The sequence below is a fragment of the Phaethon aethereus genome, assembly GCF_964289735.1.
Source record: "Phaethon aethereus genome assembly, contig: HAP1_SCAFFOLD_72, whole genome shotgun sequence".
NCBI classification, from domain to species: domain Eukaryota; kingdom Metazoa; phylum Chordata; class Aves; order Phaethontiformes; family Phaethontidae; genus Phaethon; species Phaethon aethereus.
In genome coordinates, this window is record NW_028113995.1 from 18,448 (window position 1) to 38,544 (window position 20,097).

Below are 20,097 nucleotides of genomic sequence, written 5' to 3' on the forward strand. Positions count from 1 at the left end.
AGTTCTGGAGTTTCAGTAAAATGGAAAAAAAAAATCTCCATAATTAGAGTTTGGATGGAAATTCCGGTTTGCGTATATTTAAAAGGAGTTTGCAGAGAGGAAAAGAAATCCCTCAGTGATGAATCACAACATCACCCATGTTACCGGAATTATTCTGAATATGAGCAGTATCGCACTTGGCCCTGATAGAACGCACGCCTGAGGGGATCTGATTTGAGCCGAAATAATTTCTACGGTTTTCAAAAAATTGTTATTTTTTTGGTTTTTTGTTTCCTTGTGCAACGGTGGTGTTCTGGGCGTAGATGGAAAAGAAGAAATTCAGCAAGTTGGAAGTTACATTCATCGTCCTCTTCTGTCTGGTGGTGGCCGTGGCCTGTGTCCTCATTGGGGTTTTAGCAACGAGGGAAACCGCACCTGAAAGCCGTAAGTGCTGGTTTCTGCTGCTGAATCAGGAAAAAAGTCCCTGTCTTGAACTTTTTGGATCTGTTTGCTAAAATAAAATAAAAAATTAAAATATAATATATTAAAATACACATACAATAAAGAAATATATACTAAATTATACAAAAATACACATATACTATATAAATATATAAATATTATGCATAAATATAATAGATATAAATAAAAATTAAAATATTTATTTTATATAATCTGCAGAAATTGGACACTGCTCCCAGGATCTGATGGGTTTTATTTTAAGGCCCGTTGTGATCAGGGTCTTCGGGAACGTGGAAAATCACCCTCCCCCCCAATGAGAATAAACATTTTTCTTCTGCCCTTCGCAGCTTTTATTGCGGCTCTTGACGTGACCCCGTCGTTATCATTAACCAAAGGTGAACGGAGTCACGTGCCAGGGTGATGTTGAACTGTGGAAATAAATGGGAGGACGCATAAATTAAAGGCAAATTTTATCCCCCCCCAAACCTCATTTTCCTTTTGCTTCGTTTTCTAATTGTCAAAAGAACAGGATTTCAATATTTTTTAATTTAAAGCATCACTTAAGAAAAAGAAACGGAGGGAGACAAAGCCCCGTTGCACAGAGAAAAACCGATAACTGTAAAAACCCGTAATATTTTTACTGTTTTGGTACTTCAAAAAACACTTGTCTTGCAGACACCCCTGTATTTAAAACCTGGAAAAATGAAATTTTTCTATCTGTATCCGGAGCGGTTGCCGAATTTCATAAAACGAGCGAGTTCGCAGTAGCTGAGGCGTGTTGGAAGCGATGTTCGTGGTCGGAGACCTTTGAGATGATGAGAAATGACTTGGGAAAATCATTAAAAGGACATTGAATGATAGTAGCGATGGCAACAGCAATAGCAACAACAACAGCAGTAACAATAATTCGGGTTAACCCCTTCATTTCTCTGCCTCGCAGAATTTTCCGCCAGCTGCCCGAGCGTGGGAGCCGCCGAGCGCATTGACTGCATCCCAGACCAAGTCGCCACCAAGGTCTGAAAACATGAGAAAAAGAAGCAAAAAAAAAAAGGTTTTATAGCCTAACACCAAGGGGGTAAATTACTCCCGTTTAATAATAAAAGAAATGACCTTGTTTATACCAGAGCGGGTTTTTTTAACCCTTTTTCAGCCGGCAAGCACCTGAATATTGTTTGGTGACGTGCAGCCCCTGATAGTAATCAATTTAACCAACTTCAGCCCGTCACCGAGTTGGATATTTCCCCTTGTGGGAGCACTTGGAGCAGCGACAAAGTCCGTCCTGTCGATTTAAATTTAATTTCATTAAAAATGAACAAAATCGGGCCAACACCGACCAATTTGGAAATATTTCCGCTTTGCTGAAACTGCCTTTTTGTTGGCGTGAAGTTAGATATTAATGTTTCTAATGGCATATTAAAATAAAAATTAGCTCGTTGCGATGCATAAGATTTTTAGGTTATTTCAGTTTTCCAGCAAAAAACCACTACCATCCTGCCATAAAATAACGTTTAATAGAATTTGGCCACTAAAACCGTGATTAAAGAACAAGCTGGCGTCAGAGTCCTCTTCTCCACGGGAGGCGGCACGTAGCGTCGGGGCAGCCTTGCGGGTCGTTTTAACCTTTAATTAATACCTTGGAGCCGGCTGTGCCGTACCGAGCGGCTAACACTAAATAGTAACTTATAATTAATATTAGTGTTAAGGTTATAATTTAATATTAGTATTAAATATTGCTGAATGTGAGAATAAAAGCGGAGAGGCAACGCAGCCGTCACATATTGCGGGAAATCTTCTCGCTGCAGTTGTGCCACAAATTTTATTTCTGTCTGTCTGTCTGTCTGGCTTTAAGTCTCATGTTTTGCATCACCCCTAAGATTTAATTGTGGGGTTTATTAGGTTCAGTGTGGAATGGAGCAGGGCCGCAAAGCGAACGAGCTGAAAATCTTACTTCACGAAGAGTTGATTTCGCAGGATTATTTGATTTATTTCAATAATGATAATAAAAATAATAATAATAATAATAAATAAAAAATAAAAATAATAACAACAACAACAATAATAACAAGAACAATAACAACAATAATAATATAATGAAAAAGAAGGGCAGTTTGCCTTTTTTACCATTAAGTGGATTTCAAGGTAAAGGCTCGCTGGGAAAATCACAATTAATTTAAATTACTTGTAAGCTCGTTTAGCTGATAGAAAGCCCCGCTTTGCTCCTTCCTGCAGCGTATAGATGAAACGCCAGCGAAGGAGCATGTATAACCAGAATTATAAAAAACGGTTGTTTATTAACCACGCGCAGGATGGAGGAGAGGCGGCATTCCTTAACCCCTCGCTGCGCGTGAGAGCGAAGTTTGATGAGGCAAGAGAACACCCCGAGGAACGACCCCTCCCGGCTGGGTCGCCCGCGGGGGTTTTCTGATAAACTGGCTGATTTCTGTGGGTTTACGTAAAATAATGGGGCGCTGAGTGTGCGCGGTCACGCCGTTGCCTTCACCCCGGCGCGGAGTTCGGGCGGTACCGCTCGCGCCGCTGCACAACCTCTGCCCGCGCCCGCCCGGTCTCGGAACAGCCCGGGGGTGGGTCCCCGGGGCTCCGTTTCCTGCGTGGTCCGCGGGGTGGGTTTTATGGCCCGGAGGGTGCGGCGGGCGTTAATGTTTATTTACGGGCAGCGGTGGCTTCTCTAGCAGCGTAAAGAACGTTTCAGGTGGATTCTGCTCCTTTCTTGGTGCTGGGCATGAAAAATATCAAGCATTTATGATATAAAAGTTTTTTTAGACATCTATATGTATTTTTATATGTATAAGTATATATTTAAAGCGTATATATAAATAAATATACTATACTACATATAACGGAAGACAACACGATGCAATATGGTATCGTTGGATACAATATGATGTAATACTTAGCGCAAATGATTTCCCAGGCGGACTCTGCTCCTTGCTCAGTGCTGGACACGAAAGATGTGTGCTATAAAATACATATACGTAAAAAGAGATATATATACGCTTGATACTTGATGCTCCCTGAATATACGAAGTCATTAACAGTCATGAAGACTGTTTGAAGCCTTATTTAAATATTCTTATTTTAAGGGTTTTATTTAAAGAATCTGTGGTCTAGAAGGAATAATTGGAAGATGGGAAAGCTCACTTCGAAACCCGGAGAAAGGGGATATTACCCAGCCAGGCTTTGGGGTCACCTCGGATATTAAACAACAACTTTTTAACGTTTAGTCTTAACAGTCCTCAAGACAGTTTAATTAGTTCTTAATCTATTTTAATGGGTGGTGGAGCTGGGTTTATCTCGGGTGGCTTTATAGGACATCTCTGCTGGGTCCTGGAGAACTGGATGTTGGGCTGAGATCGTTGATGGACCCAGCCCTTTGCTCCCCACGAAGCTCCCTGCGGATCACTGCGACACTTTGCCCTCAGGAATGACTTTCCCTAATGAAACGTAAAATGTTTAAAGTGATATATGACCCAAATCTCACCTTCAGAGGTAAAACTCATTTAAAAAGTGGGTGAATAAGTTAATTTCTGATAGCAAAGCAAAGGTGTCCTGGTTCGTTGGGCTGGAGAGGTTGGTGTCTCCACACCAAGATACATGTTTTAAATGATGGATAGAATTGCTGAGCGGTGGGTTTTTTTGTTGTTGTTTATTAAAAAAGGGTGTTTTTTCTCCATTTGGGGCTACGCGTAACTCACCTGGACATTTCTGATACTGAGATTGACATGACCAGTGCTGGGTCGGTGATGCATCCGACGTGGCATATGGAGACGTCCATAAGACGCAGAGGAACCCGTGGCTTTGTCTCTATACTCAAATTATTGTTTTTTTTCAGTATTTCAAAAGCAAAAAACAACCTTCACTTTTATGACTTTTTTCCACCCTTTTTGTGGCTGTCGCAGCTCAAAGGATTCATTAACAGACATGTCACTCGTGGCTTTAAGAATGAACAAATGGCCAGAATTCTCATTTTTTTCAGAAATAATGAACAATTTTCCACTTTGAATCCCCAAAATAACTTCTCCGTGCTCTCTGCCATCAAACAGACTTGAGAGGTCGTTCAGAGATGGAGTCAAACTGGTTGCAAATATTATACAGGGTTTCTGGCGGGTGCAGCACACGCGCATTTTATTACGGGATTTCTTTGTATTAAAATTTCCTCCTTCGTGCTCTTTTGGACCAGAGCCTCTGCACCCTCCGCGGCTGCTGCTGGAGCCCCCAGAGCGACACCAGCGTTCCGTGGTGCTTTTTCTCTTCGAACCATGGGTACAAAGTGGACGGAGGGCTGCGAACAACTCAGGAGGGTAAGCTGGCACCAAAGCCCCCAGAAATAGGTGCATGCAGATTTCCATTTCAATATAATTATTTTATTTTATTTCATTCTCCTCTCCTTTCCCCTCTCCTTTCCCCTTGCCTTGCCTTGCCTTCCCCTGCCTTGCCTTCCCTTGCCTTGCCCTGCCTTGTCTTGCTTTGCCTTCCCTTCCCTTCTGCCTTCCCTTCCCTTCTGCCTTCCCTTCCCTTCCCTTCCCTTCCCTTCCCTTCCCTTCCCTTCCCTTCCCTTCCCTTCCCTTCCCTTCCCTTCCCTCTTCCCTTCCCTTCCCTTCCCTCTTCCCTTCCCTTCCCTTCCCTCTTCCCTTCTCTTCCCTTCCCTCTTCCCTTCCCTCTTCCCTTCCCTTCCCTTCCCTCTTCCCTTCCCTTCCCTTCCCTTCCCTCTTCCCTTCCCTTCCCTTCCCTTCCCTTCCCTTCCCTTCCCTTCCCTTCCCTTCCCTTCCCTTCCCTTCCCTTCCCTTCCCTCTTCCCTTCCCTTCCCTTCCCTTCCCTTCCCTTCCCTTCCCTTCCCTTCCCTCTTCCCTTCCCTTCCCTTCCCTTCCCTTCCCTTCCCTTCCTTCCCTTCCCTTCCCTCTTCCCTTCCCTTCCCTTCCCTCTTCCCTTCCCTTCCCTTCCCTCTTCCCTTCCCTTCCCTTCCCTCTTCCCTTCCCTTCCCTCTTCCCTTCCCTTCCCTTCCCTCTTCCCTTCCCTTCCCTTCCCTTCCCTTCCCTTCCCTTCCCTTCCCTTCCCTTCCCTTCCCTTCCCTTCCCTTCCCTTCCCTTCCCTTCCCTTCCCCCCCGAGGGTTTCAAGCTGTGCTGACGCGTCTCCCCTCACCGTCACTTTTCGGGAGCGACATCGACCCCGTCCTCCTCACGGCCGAGTACCAGACGCGAAATCGCTTTCGGTTCAAGGTGAGTTTTTCCGCTCGTTGCCGGGGAGGTTCTGGCCCGGCCGGAGCTCGGGGGAGAGGCTGTGGGGTTCTGACGGGTTTATTCTCTTTCTCACCCCATGACTCCCACCCAAATCCACCCTCGTTCTTCCAAGGGAGGATTTTGACCAGGAGGGGCTTTTTTGCACCCAGAGGAACAACGGTTTAACACAACAGGATTCGTGCGTGAAAAATTGCAGATACCTTTAAAAAGATCAGATTTTATTTTACTTCCATTTTTTTTACCCCTCTTTTCATGGGAAAATAGTTTTGGGCAGAATATAATAATTTACATTTATCTCATGATTATTTTGGCAGAAAACTTTAGCACTTCTGAAGCGCTTGGCATTTTATAAAAAGTTCAGCACTTAGTGTGGAGAAAATATGCCAAAATCTGTGGATTTTTGGGGCTGGACAGGACTTCTCTTTTTTTGTTGTTTTGTGGGGTTTTGGTTTTTTTTTTTTTACTTTTCTCTTTTTTTCTTTTTTCTTTCTTTCTCTTTTTCCTTTTTTATTTTTCCTTTTTTTTCACTTTTTCTTTTTTCACTTTTTCTTTTTTCCTTTTTTCTCTTTTTTCCTTTTTCTTTTTCTTTTCTTTTTAATTTTCTTGGGGCTGGAGGATGCCACATGTTTTCCTGCCAAAAATCTGGAAGTCAGGCCGGGTTTTGCTCCACCCGACCCAGGTAAGACATGTAGAAAGACTAAAAATGCGATGCTTGAAGAAGGGCTGGGCAATGCCTACAAACACGGTCATGCAGAATTCTGCCTTCCTGCATATTTCCCATGGGAAAAATGCCCTCAGACCAAGCAACAATGGGAAATACTCTTGTATCTACCCAAATAAAGAGGCTGAGTTGGTTTGCAGAGTCTTAATTTCGCCATTTATTGACGTTGACCACTTTCTCATCATGATGCTGTTTTGACAACGGGTGTTTTTTTTTCACCGAGTCAAATTTGGATGGTCATGCTGGAGAGTGTTAAAATGAGGTGTTAATTTCTAAATTACTTATTTTGTTCTTTAAACATGTGTAGCTCACTGATCCTAAAAAGCAAAGATTTGAAGTCCCCCATGAGAACGTGGGACCTTTCAGTGGTCCGGCAGCCTCCAACTTAAAATATAAAGTTGATGTCCAGCAAAATCCCTTTGGCATCAAGGTGACCAGAGCAAGCAACGGAAAAGTTTTGTGAGTAAATTTTTTCCATCATCTTTGTCCATAAAGACGGATAAAGCTCTTTATCCATAAAATCATGATGCCATCTGTCTTCCCTGAAAGTCTCCGTTGCTTTCGAAGACGCCCTATGGGCACGCGGACTGCTTCTTCTCTTCTTTTGATGGATAAGCGGGATGGAAAGGCTCTTTCCCCACAAAATCTGGGAGATGGCGAGGTCTGTCTCACAGGGTTTAGGTTTTGCCCCATCGGCCCTGTGGCCTCTTCTCCCCTTGATCCAGGGGAGAACTGATGGATCGTGCCATGCGTTCATCAGTTGTGATGAGAAGTCCTGCAGAGCACCACCTTTTACTGCAGCCTTCCTCTCTTATTTCTGATGTTCCTCCTGAAGTTCTCCACCCCCAAGATCAGGTTGCGCTTCAGGCGTGTAATAGCAGACTATGTGGTACCAACTGGCGCTAAACTGTAAGTAAAATACTCAAAGCGCTTCTATACTGAAGGATTTTAATCTCTTTGTTTTCTAAAAAAACCCAAACCTAACGAGAGCAGAGCTGGACTAACAGCCCTGCGCTGAGACCCGCTGGAAGGCGGAAACCTCAGGGGTAAATGTTTATTACATCAATTTACAAGTGATTACGAAGCTGATCGCTAGCAGGAGCCCGATTGCGATCAACTCTTCAAGTCAAGTTAATTAAGATTTACTTTCTTTTCCTGTTATTAGTCTTGTTTTGTTTCTTAAAGAGAACTCTCTAATCTTTAGAGAAATCTCTAAAGGCTGATTTACCATTACCGAGCGCGTGAAAGACATAGTGGGTGCTCAGGGCTGATTTAGTTGGCACACGAAGGGGAGAATAATTTAATTTAATGGGACCTGTTTGAAACAGCACTCTCAAAGATTGCTTATTTTTTCCTTAGACTTCCATTTAATTTGAAAAAAAAAAAACCCTGTTTGAAACACTGCTCTAGAAGATTGCTTGATTTTTCCTTAGGTTTTGATTTAACTTTGAAGAAAAAATGTTGGGATGTTTAAAACACTGCTCTTGGAGATTGCTTGAATTTTCCCTAGACTTTCATTTAATATGTGGAGAAAAAAGTGGGGACCTGTTTGAAACACTGCTCTAGAAGTTTGCTTAAATTTTCCTTAAGCTTTTACTTAATTTGGAAAAAAAATTGTTGAGATTTATGGTTTTAATGAAAAAAAATCACAATTAATAAATTATTATTAAAAACGCCCAGCATTTTTACCGCAATATGCAAGATGACTGGTTTTGGCCAAATGGTGAGAAGCATATGACAAAGTTAGTAGTGGCACATGCTGCAAACGTTCTCTTAAATGACGTCTTGGGGCTTTTTGGGGGGGTTTAGCGATGCTGATGGATCCAACCTTCAGCACAACAATTTTTATGCGGCGTTTCATGCTTTCGCCAGGTTCGATACCGCCATCGGCCCGCTGCTGTACGCCGAGCAGTTTTTACAGCTCTCCATCAAACTCCCCAGCAGCAACGTCTACGGGGTGGGCGAGCACGTGCATAAGCAATACCAACATGACGTCAGATGGAAAACCTGGCCCATATTCAGCAGAGACGCCGCCCCTTCGGGAGTAAGCACTTATTTTATTAGATTTTCCTTCTTTTCATGTAAATTCTGGAATCCAGCCGTATGTGGCACATCAACGATATCCACTGAGGTTTTTTTTCCTTAAAGACTTGCAATGTGTTGCAAAATGTGAGATACCACTGAATAAGATTCCTGTCGGAATAAATATTTGGGTTGCATTGGTCGGGTTTTGCTGCAAATCAGCTGATGAACATTAATATCTGACACGCTTTGTTTTTCGCTTTTTTTTCCTGCCCGTGCACTGCTGCGTGCGAAATTTGGTAGATAACACTTTTTTCCTTCCGTGGCATTGTATCTCAGGAAATAATGCAAAGCTGCCTTTAGCAGCTGTTGCTTTATAAAACAAAATATGTCTGTTAGCAATTATTTTGCTTCTACATTCTCTGCCTTTTTCCCGAGATGATTTTGAGGGAATCTGCAGTGAGATGTTTTATCCTGATGTTTTATCCTGAATCCGCGAGTTTTTGATGCTGTATCGCTCTATCACCGCATCAACTTGCCAAATCTGTGATTTAAAATCAGTCGTTGGTATTTACGCTCATTTTTTCCTTATTGCTTTTTCTGGCTTGGATTCCCACACACAACATTTTTTGAGGGGGTACTTTGGGGGAAATAGCCAAACGTTATTGCTCTGCTTAGTCATAGATTTTGGGCTTGATGAGAAAAAGGAAATATTTGGTAGAGCATGTAGGCGCTTGACAAGGTAACGCTGCAAAAAACCCCAATAGAAAACATTACATTTCTGGTGTGTAATGAATGCCAGGGAGCAAGAAAATTAATGCAGCTTCTGGAAGATGGAATAATAAGAATGTTTTTACACTTGATTCTGTTCCTCTAAACCAGCTGATTTATAACTACAGCATCTCAGACACAATTTAAAACAGTTTTTTGTTATTTGCGATAATAATGGCATTAACCAAGTCTTAAACGGAGATTGTTTAGCGCAGCACTGATCCTTACGCTGAAATCGGAGTAGGTCCTGAAGTCTTTTGCTGAAATAGGAGCGACGTGAATGGGATTCGGGGAGCAGCTCAATGTTTGCAGTTGATTAATGTTTTAGAAGAAAAAATAAAAAAATCTTCCAAGGTTTTGAGACATCATCCATGGGCTGACGCGTCTGTTTTGGTTTTTGAACCGGAAACTGGAATTTGCCTTACCGCCAACAAAACTTATTGTAGAAAAGGTCTGCTTTATTTTCTTTCTGTCCCTATTGGAGATGCAATTGATCATCTTCATCCTTTAACTATCGGGTATGTGGAGGTTTGAAGGTGGTTCTTATCCAAATGGCTCCGCTGAGGGTCGGTTTCCCCAAATTTGTGCTTTCGACAGATTTTAAGCAACTTAAAGACATCACCATAAAAGAGAGAAATGAAAATAATGAGGTTCGTGTCGGTGATTTTTTTCCCTCTTTGTTTCCTTTTGACAAGCTTAACCTCACATATGACGTATCTTTGAGGTACCGCAGGGTGCATACAGTTACTGTTTTTTTTTAAATCAGCTTCTCTGTTTTCCTTAAAGAACATGGATAACTTATACGGCGTTCAGACTTTCTTCTTGTGTTTGGAAGACAACACCGGAGCCTCTCTCGGTGTTTTCTTGATGAATAGCAACGCGATGGGTAAGGATGCTCTTCTCCATAAGTATTGCAAAAAGAATTAAATGTATTATTTACACGGTCTGCAATCCATGGGTACGCATGCCTTCTCCATAGCTCTAAGTACTGCAAAAAATATATACATACTTTAAATGATCTGCGGGGCTATTGCACCGCGATCCTGTTGAGCTGATGGAGATTTTTAAGAAAATACAGTCACATGTTAAATTTTGAAGAAAGTTGTCTTAAAATCTGTGACCGCAGCCACTTTTTCAAGCATTTACTCCTGTTACCTATACAAGCAGCATTAAGGTTCTACTGCAAGACCAGTGTCATACACCTCGTGCACATTTTTATTCATGTTCAGGGATGTTTCAGTACAAGATATTAAAATCTGAGCCTAAATTTATACTAAGCAGCACTTGTAAATATATGCCCTTAATTTCCCTTAGATAAGTGTGTACATATTTGGGTGCTTAACAAATATTCAAGCATCTTAAGACCGAAAATGTAATGAGAAGATGTTGTACCATTGGATTTCTCTTCTCTTTCTGGACTCTAAAGGAATGTAAATATGGACATTTTTAGAAAAAAAAAAAAAAAGAGCTGAAAACATCCCACCTGTGCTGCCAGCTCAAGTAATGGTTCTGGATTTCCTTGGATATTATTGTTTAATACTTACTCCTAAACGGTTTTTATCTTTTGTATCGGCATCACAGTTATTTGAGATTTAGGTAATGTCCCAAATTGATTTGGTGCGTTTTTCGCTCGTAGAGTTCGCCCTGCAGCCGGCGCCGGCTGTCACTTACAGGACAATTGGTGGAATTCTTGATTTTTATGTCTTCTTGGGAGACACCCCCGAGCAAGTAGTGCAGGAGTACGTGAAGGTATGTTGGTGAACCCCAACCCAAAGGTGGTGGATCCTCCGTCCTTGGAGACACTCAAAGCAGAGGACAGCCCTGGGCAAACGGCTCCTGCTCGTTCTGCTTTGGCCAAGGCTGATCTTTGAGTAGATGATGTCCAACCTCCATCATCTCGTAGTTTACCTTGAGAAATTATGCACTGAATGGATTTTTTTTTTTTAAGTTTTCATTTCTCCCCCTGTATTTCCATGTCTCTTCACTATTTTATTAATCCAAAATTAGAACTCAAGGTTTGCCCCTCACCTGTTTGCTGTCATCGGGAACTGCGCTCTACGGTTAGTTGTGGTTAGGGGTGAAACTTAAGCACTAATTTTGCTCAGATTGCTAAATCTATCCATACACGTATGCCGAAGGTTTCCCAGGTCGCTATGGGAGCCTGGAATGGTCTGCGTGCGACAGCGCACTGGCGATCATTTTTTACTTATATGATAAAATTATAGGGTAGATAATGCACTTAGCAATTCGTCATGATTTTATGGCAGCAAAGTATCTACGCTTCTACGGATCTATTGAGGTCTCTATGGCAACTAGTTCCCATATGTATTTTTTGGGGCCAAATACATGGTTCAATGACTTCTTAAAGGATATGTAATTTTTAAAACAACATTAAATTTACTTCTTTAGTAACTTAGCTATTTAAATATTGACTAAAAGCTTTCCATTCCGTTCTATACCATTCCATTCCATTCCATTCCATTCCATTCCATTCCATTCCATTCCATTCCATCGTTTTTATGCAGTTTCCCTTATTTCTATGCAGTTTCCCCTTACTCATCACAATTTTTTAGGTTCATTCTTGGTTCAGGGCTATTGGTGTTGTGATATTACCTAAAGTAATAATTCAAGGATAACAGCTGCTGTTTAATACATTATTAAAAATATTATTAAACCTAAAAGCTTACATTTTTTTGGTAAGGCAGCAAATAAATGGATGCAATGCCAGAACACAGAATGAGGTGGCAATTTTATAGAATATAATTATTGTAACGTAACGTAACGTAACGTAACGTAACGTAACCTAATCTAATCTAATCTCTTTGTGGTTAGCAGTGGATACATCATTCTTTGCATCATTCACATTTGGGTTTTTTTTTGGGAAAAAAGGACATAGAACAATACAGCAGCTGTGGGCGATTGTGTAAAACGCACCTCATGGTACTTGAGTTGACTCTCCGATTTGAGAGAGGATCAGAGAATTTAGGGAATGAGACCCAAAGAGGGGAGGCTGACGATGCTCGTCATTTTTGCTTTTAATTTCCAGTTCATAGGGTTGCCGGCGTTGCCCTCCTACTGGACTCTGGGGTTTCACCTCAGCCGCTACGACTACGGCTCCCTCGATGAGGTGAAGGCTGTTGTGGAGCGGAACAGGGCGATCGGACTCCCTTACGTGAGTGAAAAACCACTTCTGAGGTTAGAACGCAGAGTTAACGAAGCCGCTTTCTGCCTTCTTTCCCCTTTAGCTACGGCCTTTTTCATTGCCTGCACAGCTTTCTCTATAAAATGCTGAATGATTTTAAATGTCGCTCACACCCTTTTTTGCGGAAGCAATTTTTCGGTTTAAAGTTTCCAGCTCAATATATTTGTTTCCATGTTCTGCACATTTCTTTGGCTTACTCTGTGAAGCGACGAGGTCAAACCCAGCTTGGAAATTCACTTTAGGGTCTTGGAAGCCCTGGAAAATTAAAGAGCAGCAGAAGCTAATTTTGATTCCAATCTAGAGGTGGATTGCAGCTTAAAAGGTACTTTAGGCACCCACATCCAGCTGACCGCCGATTGCATCAGCTGCTTTTCTGGCAGCTTATAATTAAAATGCAGCACGTTGAGAAGATGTGCCGTGGCCGGAACCCTTCCGCATCATGTCTGTCATCCCGTCTTCTCCCAGGATGTTCAGTACACGGATATCGACTACATGGAAGGGAGGAAAGATTTTACTTATGACAAAGTGAACTTCAAAGACCTTCCCAGTTTTCAAACTTATATGCATGACTATGGGCAAAAATACATTATCATACTGGTAAGCATTTAGCTATTTATTTTTCCATTTTAAATTTTATCATTATCAGCATGTATTTTATACATACTTTTTTACATTATAAAAAATAATAAATATAAATAATAATATATATAAATAAATATAAACAATAATAAATATACATATTTTTAATATATATGTTGTTACATGAGACTTATTTCTGTGTAGCTGCTGGGCTCTACATAATCGATGTAGAGAACCAACAGTCGGCGGAGAGAACCAATAATCGGCGGAGAGAATGGTTTTCTTTTGTGTGGTTTTCCACTTTTTTAGGATCCTGCTATTAGCACAGAGGCTCTCGCTGATGGTTCTTCCTACCAAGCCTATGAGAGGGGACAGAGCAAGAAGGTTTGGGTTAATGAATCGGACGGAGTAACACCGTTAGTTGGAGAGGTAATAAAACCCTTACAAAGTCAGAGCCTCAATCCCATTTAGTTTGGGCCAGGGTGATCTTCCGTTTTTCTTCTATTCTCAATATTTTGAAACATTTCGTGTATTTTTATAAATTTTCTTTATATTTTGATTTTTCAAAAGTTAAAATGAGGGATTTGGAAGGTTTGGGAAACATGGGCAGCCAACATCTGTCTATTTTCAACAGTTATCAGAGAGCAATTCCTGCTTTACTGCTTTGAAAATTTGTTTATAATAGGTTTACAAATGCAGATGCTTATTGTAAAATTTGCATAACTTAAAAATAATTTTGACTTTAAAAGTGACTTTGGAATTTAGAACTCAGAAGTTAACAAAGCCACTTTCTGCCTTCTTTCTGTGTATAAATTTAAGAATAATATAATTCATATTAATTGGTAATGATATTTCATATTAACAATAATGATAATTCATATTATTTAAGAATGATAATTAATATGAATTAATAATGACAATTCACTTTTGTGATTTACAGCTCAAAAACCTTCTCTCAATCACTGTATCAGTGCTGTCCTGCAAAACTAATAATCCGGAGGTTTTATACCCAAATGTTTCTCCAAGAGAGCAATTCACATAAATCTGAAGGAAATCTGAGGATTTTAATCTTTTCAGGGTCACCAACACTGTAATTTAGTTGTTTCTCTTTTTTTATTGTAGGTGTGGCCGGGAAGAACCGTCTTCCCAGACTTCACCAACCCCGACTGCACCAGCTGGTGGACGGAGGAATGCAAAATATTTTATAACCAAGTGCCCTATGACGGGATCTGGATTGTAAGTAAATCCTGAAATTTTCACATTTTGCAGAAATAGGCTAATGGCAAGTCAGATTTTAGTCTGCACTGATTCAAAGGAAGGTTGGTCAGGCTGGACGGGGCTCTGAGCACCCTGCTCTAGTTGAAGATGTCCCTGCTCATGGCGGGGGGGTTGGACCAGGCGGCCTTGAAAGGTCCCTTCAACCCAAACTATTCTGTGATTCTATAAAAAGGTTTACTGAGAATAATCTGAAATCCACGTGGGATTTGTATCTTTTCTGTAGCATCCAATGCGCTTGGGTGGAATCCTTGTTTTTCTGGTGTTGGAGGAATTTGTTAGAAATTGCATTTATCCCATGTGTTGGGTACATGCTTCTTTCAGCTGAGGTGTATTTAGTGTAATTTCCCCAAGAACTGACTGTGACCAGGTTCAAAATGACTGCACTAGCTTTTATTTTTAATAAACGGTACCTTTTGGGAGAAATTATTTTCCCTCTAGAGAAAAGATGAACGTACTTTGTAGGATTTTGAGTTTTAACTTTGTAAAGTAATTTTTCTCAGGCCAGAACAAATAACCTTTGTTTATAATGCAGGATTGGGGAAGAATTATAATACTTAATTTCTCCAGTTCGGGTGGAGTACCACCATCTCCACTTAAAATCATCTTTTTGTCATTCAGAAAGATATTTTTTTTTTTTCTTTGATTATTTTGAAAATCAGTGTCCTGGTTGCTGGATGAGTTCAGCAGCTTATGAATATCATTCTGTATATGTTTCTGGTGCCCTCAAGTTATAGTTGCTGCAGGTGGCTTTGTACCTGTAGGTTTGGCTGAAAGCCCAGGTAACATTGCTGTTACGAATAAACTTTATAGCCGTGGTGTGAATTTGCAATTTTTCAGGATATGAATGAAGTCGCCAACTTTGTTCAAGGCTCAAGTAATGGCTGTGAGCAGAATGAATTAAACTATCCTCCTTTCACACCCCGTAAGTCCATTGTCTTTAGCTGTGGAGAAAAAAAATCAAAATGTTTGTGAATTACTATCCTACCAGCTAAAAGATTTAAATTCTTTATCAGGTCAGAAATTTGATCATTGCTGGTACATGGTCAGATCAAATAATTCAGAAATTTGGGGTGTAGTTTTTGGATCAGTCGTTTCTTGCATGCGAAATCCATCCTGAAGCTGGATTTAAGCTTGTTAAATTTAAAATTTAAAGTAGTTACTAAACCCCACCCCGTTAGCAAAGATGCATCTGCACACATCTGAGCAGCAGCCAGGGAATTATTTTGCTATTTCTACACTGAGTGCTGCGAGATACAGGAATTACAAAGACAGAAATATTCTTTGTTAAAGCAAAGCTGAATAAACCTGGAAACCCGCAGTAACATCGTACGACACCGGCGAGCACTCACCACGTCGGCCTCAGAGCATGGGGGTTAATGCAAATGCCAAACTGAGAAAAGGGCCAAAATTTCATGAATGTGCATGAAGGAAAAGAATAAAAATACTGTCTTTTCGCTTAATTGATGAAATCTAATTTAAAAAAAAAAAATCAATTAAATGAATTTAAGCGCACTTCTGGACGTTTTTCTCGCAGACGTCGTCGATCGACTCTTGTATTCCAAGACTCTCTGTATGGACGCAGTGCAGAAGTGGGGCCGACACTATGATGTTCACAACCTCTTTGGATACTCTATGACCCTCTCAACACAACGGTGAGGAAACCTTCTCAATGCCTTTGCGGAAAAGGGCGGAGTGGAGCACACGGCCTCTAGAGAAACGGACCGACTTCCTTCCCCGGGGAAGCTGATCTGGGGATCAGTATCAGTCTTCCCACAACGGGCTGAATCTGGGCATTCAAAAGCCCTTTTTTTTTTAAATTGGAATGGAATTCTGAATCCAAATATGAAGTCCGAGGGTTGGGTTTCTGCGATGCTGCTGTGAGTAGAGGAAGCTGGAAGGAAACCTGAGCTTTGGAGTATTTGGAGTTCAAACGTGATGAAGGTTGGCAGGCAAAAACTTACAGAAAGATTCCTTAAGATGAATATCTATATTATTAATTTAGTTGATAGACACCTGGTTAAACTTAAGGTAGGCTGTGTCCTTAGCTTATTTATCATCATGAATGAATAAATGAATATGAATAGAAACTTTCTGTATTACAAATCTACTCATCTCCACCACTTTTTAAAGTTTTTTTTGCCTAACTCCAACCTTTTTTTACTTTCAGAGCCATTGAAACTTTGTTTCCTGGAAAACGAAGCTTCCTTCTTTCGAGGTCTACTTTTGCGGGATCGGGAAAGTACGCCGGACACTGGCTGGGAGATAACGCAGCAACGTGGGACCACATAAAGTGGGCGATACCAGGAATGCTGGAATTTGGCCTCTTTGGAATCCCTTATGTACGAAAACGGTCATTTATGGCACCTTTGCAAAGCAAACGTGTATCCGCGATGCCCGATCAAGCCTGAGATGTATAAGCCCATCTGAATACCCCCCCAACCAAACATATAAATTACATTAATTAATATAAAGTAAAATACAAAAGAGTAAATTAATCATATACTATAATAAATTAATCGCCTATAATAAATTTTAACCCCCCTATAAAATAATCCCTTTAGGAGTCTGTTTTAAACACTTTTTTTCCCCGAGAAATAACTGATCTTAGCTTTAGGCCATTTTCCTCTAAGGCTTATTGAATATGCGGGTATGTGGTTATCAATAAGTTATTTTATACATTTCCAGCTCCCCGACGCCTCTACTATTTGTCATTAATTAATTGTCATGATCGATGTGAGGGTCTTTAAATGCAATAGGAACACGCGCTTCTTCATGACCTGCCCACTTTTCTTTTAAGGATTTGGATTTCTGTGACTTTTGGACTACTTTGCTAGGTAATGCATATTAGCACCAAACAGGAATGTAAATCTCTGGGAGAAAGAGATCAATGAGCAGCATCAACCTTTAGTCAGTTTAATTTTCTGTACTACCTATATTTGAATTATTCTAACTTCCTGTGTGTAGACGGTGGGCTGCGAAATTAATTGCAGAACTTGGATGCAGAAAAAAAATTCGGTATTTATCTGGCTAGTTCTGCCACAAAAAAATCTCAGAAACTTCAGAAAATCTGGGGTTCCACCAGAGGAAAATAAAATGGGCAAATTTAGGTACGGATGAGAGATTTGGAAAACCGTATGGAAATGTCCTGAATGACTCCATTACCCTGCCTAGCAATTAGGGATGAATTGGAAAAAAAAATCTCTGCAACTCAGCCCTTGGAGGTTTTCCGGTAGAGATCGGAGGCGCAGTGCGCCGTACAAACAACGCATTCTGTCTGCGTTTTAAGGTCGGAGCAGACATTTGTGGTTTCTTCGAAAACGTCACGGAAGAACTTTGCAGACGATGGATGCAAGTGGGAGCGTTTTACCCGTTTTCCAGGAATCACAATACTAAAAAATGCACAGTAAGTGGTACATCCTGCTCCGAAAACTTCTTTTACGGTACACCATTGCATTTCTATTCTGATAGTTAAATTAAACTCTGATAATTAAATTTCTGTCACTGATCATTAAATTGTTGACTGGTTTGAAATTGGTACAACTTTACACTTTGGGGAATCCTCTCTCCGAAAGATGTAGCTTTGTAGGGGTTAATTGTAGGCACCAGAGAATGCATTTGGCATAATTTCATTTTCTGAAATCACCATCTGACATCAAATTTGGTCCCCGTTGGTGGTGTCTACAATAAGGAGCAAATGCTTGCTGCTATCACAGCAATCACACCCCCACCCTGATTTTTGTCTGCATCCCTCAGTCGTATCTTGAATGCCCTGTGCAACAGCAATAATAATATTTCAAATATGGAATGTTTATTTAGTTTAATATTTAAATATTCAAAATATATTTAAATTTATTAAAATATATGGTTTGTTTTCAGCCCCAGGATCCAGCCGCATTCGGAGCTGATTCCGTTTTGGTGAAATCCTCAAAGCACTACTTGAATATCCGCTACACGTTGCTGCCCTACCTGTATACGCTCTTTTACAAAGCTCATACTCAAGGAGACACAGTGGCACGGCCAGTTCTCCACGAGTAAGTTGACCTTCATCACAATACTAGAACTAAATAATTCAGGCAGGTCAAGCACTCTAGGGGATTTGCTAAACCCATCCATAGTTTGTGAAGGATGCTGCCTGTCATCGTACGTACGCCTACGCCCACGAAACGCCATTTTGGAGCAATGGGGAGAGTCATCAAACCCCATCTGTAACGTTCGCACGCGCAGCGGTATTATTGTTGGTTATGAAACGCCATTGGCAGCTGATGAAATTATTCCCCATTGGGATATATATTTAAAAATTTTTGTTTTCTCACCTTCATTTTCTTTATTTTCTTGAAACTCTTGAATATTAAGACCAGACGCCCTCACACGCTCATTATGCGTATGCATAATTAATACGTACAAAATTAATAAGCTGTGAATTTACTTTCCTAGTTTCAGACCGCCTCCACCAAAAATAGTCTTGGGACTTCACCGTATGACACTTTTCAACAGTGATTCTAGACAACCAAAACCTTCCAACATTAGGATTGATCATGACAATATTAATTAATATGTTGTTAGTTAGTAAGGGCAATTAATGCCGCTGCTTTCCTACTTGTTTCAGGTTTTATTCTGATGAAGCGACGTGGAGCGTGGATAAGCAGTTCTTGTGGGGTCCTGGGCTCCTCGTTACCCCCGTGCTCGAGCCGGTAGGTCTCGCTTGCTTGATGCCTTGTAATGAATCCTGTAAAGAGCCGCAACAAGTCAAATCTCTCGACCTCTATTCCCCTCATTCTTGTATCCCTCGGTTTGAAAGTGCCTTTGGATATTCTAGCTTAGTCTTGGGATGACATTGTTACTCAGCTTAAAAGTTGGAGCTCCCCTATTTAGGGCATAGGTGTTCCCCCTGAAATCATGCTCCTTCTCCATTTTTTAAGCTGAGGGGAAAAAAAAAAAAAAAAAAAAAAAAAAAAGGGCTCTTCCATTTCCCTGATGAACCTAATAAATTCGATCTGGTCCATTTTAGCCTGAATTGTCTTGGCGAGAACTGGAAAGAGTATTCCCCAAGAGCCCCTTGTTCGTTACCTTTAATATATCTCCAGCGGAAACACGTGTCTTAATATCAACTTTGATTATATCCTTCTTTCATGCATATTAAATACCATCTTCTCTAGTTTAATTTCCTCCGTAGAATCCATTTTCTCTTTAAATGTACATTTTTAGCTTATTAATTATAAGCTTGTCTTTGGGCTCCTTATAAACCCAGTCTTTTTTGTTGTTTTGTTTTTCTTCATTTGCTGCTCTCAGTGAGAGAGCCCACAACATAATTCTATCACTGTCTAAATAGAAAATCTTGCCTTTTTGTGCCATTATTTTTATATTGCTCTATTACTTCTGTTTTCCCATCCTCTGGGAATCTGATTCTTCTGTTGCAAAATTCTGCTTCACCTCCTCCTTGCATCACCTCTGCGTTTCGCTCAGAGTCAGCTTCTTATTTCTCACTTGATTTAACTTTACCTGTGATTCGTCGAGACAAAAAATACAGATCGTTGCTTTTCCTGTTGCTAAATCTTGTACATAAGTCTTGTGCCGCATGCACTCTTTAGAAGAACAAAGCATTTGTTCTTTGCAAATATCTGGAACAACTTGCAGTGGAAAAAGGAAAATTAAGAAGATTTAACGATGCTTGTGAATACCCTCTAAGACGGTGTGCTTGCAGCATTGTAATTTTGGGTTACTGTGAGTTTCTGTCTTAGGGCTTTGCTGAAATTATACCTGGATTATTATTTTCCTTTTTGTGCATCATCACAGAAAACTGCGAAAGAAAACCATAAACTGGGGGGAA

The 20,097-nt window shown here is 40.7% G+C and overlaps 1 protein-coding gene across 1 annotated transcript in view; it reads left to right on the top strand.

The window, feature by feature from the left end:
* Positions 1-302: 302 nt before the first annotated feature.
* Positions 303-20,097, top strand: part of LOC309416375 (maltase-glucoamylase-like) — a gene marked incomplete at its 5' end in the record, with an annotated part of 48,871 nt that continues 29,076 nt past the window's right edge. Inside the window, 18 exons of the mRNA XM_082015932.1 lie at positions 303-423; positions 1,382-1,455; positions 4,640-4,760; positions 5,567-5,676; positions 6,726-6,877; positions 8,291-8,462; positions 9,998-10,097; positions 10,848-10,960; positions 12,258-12,383; positions 12,879-13,010; positions 13,302-13,421; positions 14,115-14,228; positions 15,108-15,192; positions 15,805-15,922; positions 16,438-16,609; positions 17,557-17,673; positions 18,147-18,301; positions 18,877-18,961. Of these exons, the coding sequence (XP_081872058.1) occupies positions 303-423; positions 1,382-1,455; positions 4,640-4,760; positions 5,567-5,676; positions 6,726-6,877; positions 8,291-8,462; positions 9,998-10,097; positions 10,848-10,960; positions 12,258-12,383; positions 12,879-13,010; positions 13,302-13,421; positions 14,115-14,228; positions 15,108-15,192; positions 15,805-15,922; positions 16,438-16,609; positions 17,557-17,673; positions 18,147-18,301; positions 18,877-18,961 (2,187 nt within the window). The remainder of the gene's footprint in view (positions 424-1,381; positions 1,456-4,639; positions 4,761-5,566; positions 5,677-6,725; positions 6,878-8,290; positions 8,463-9,997; positions 10,098-10,847; positions 10,961-12,257; positions 12,384-12,878; positions 13,011-13,301; positions 13,422-14,114; positions 14,229-15,107; positions 15,193-15,804; positions 15,923-16,437; positions 16,610-17,556; positions 17,674-18,146; positions 18,302-18,876; positions 18,962-20,097) is intronic.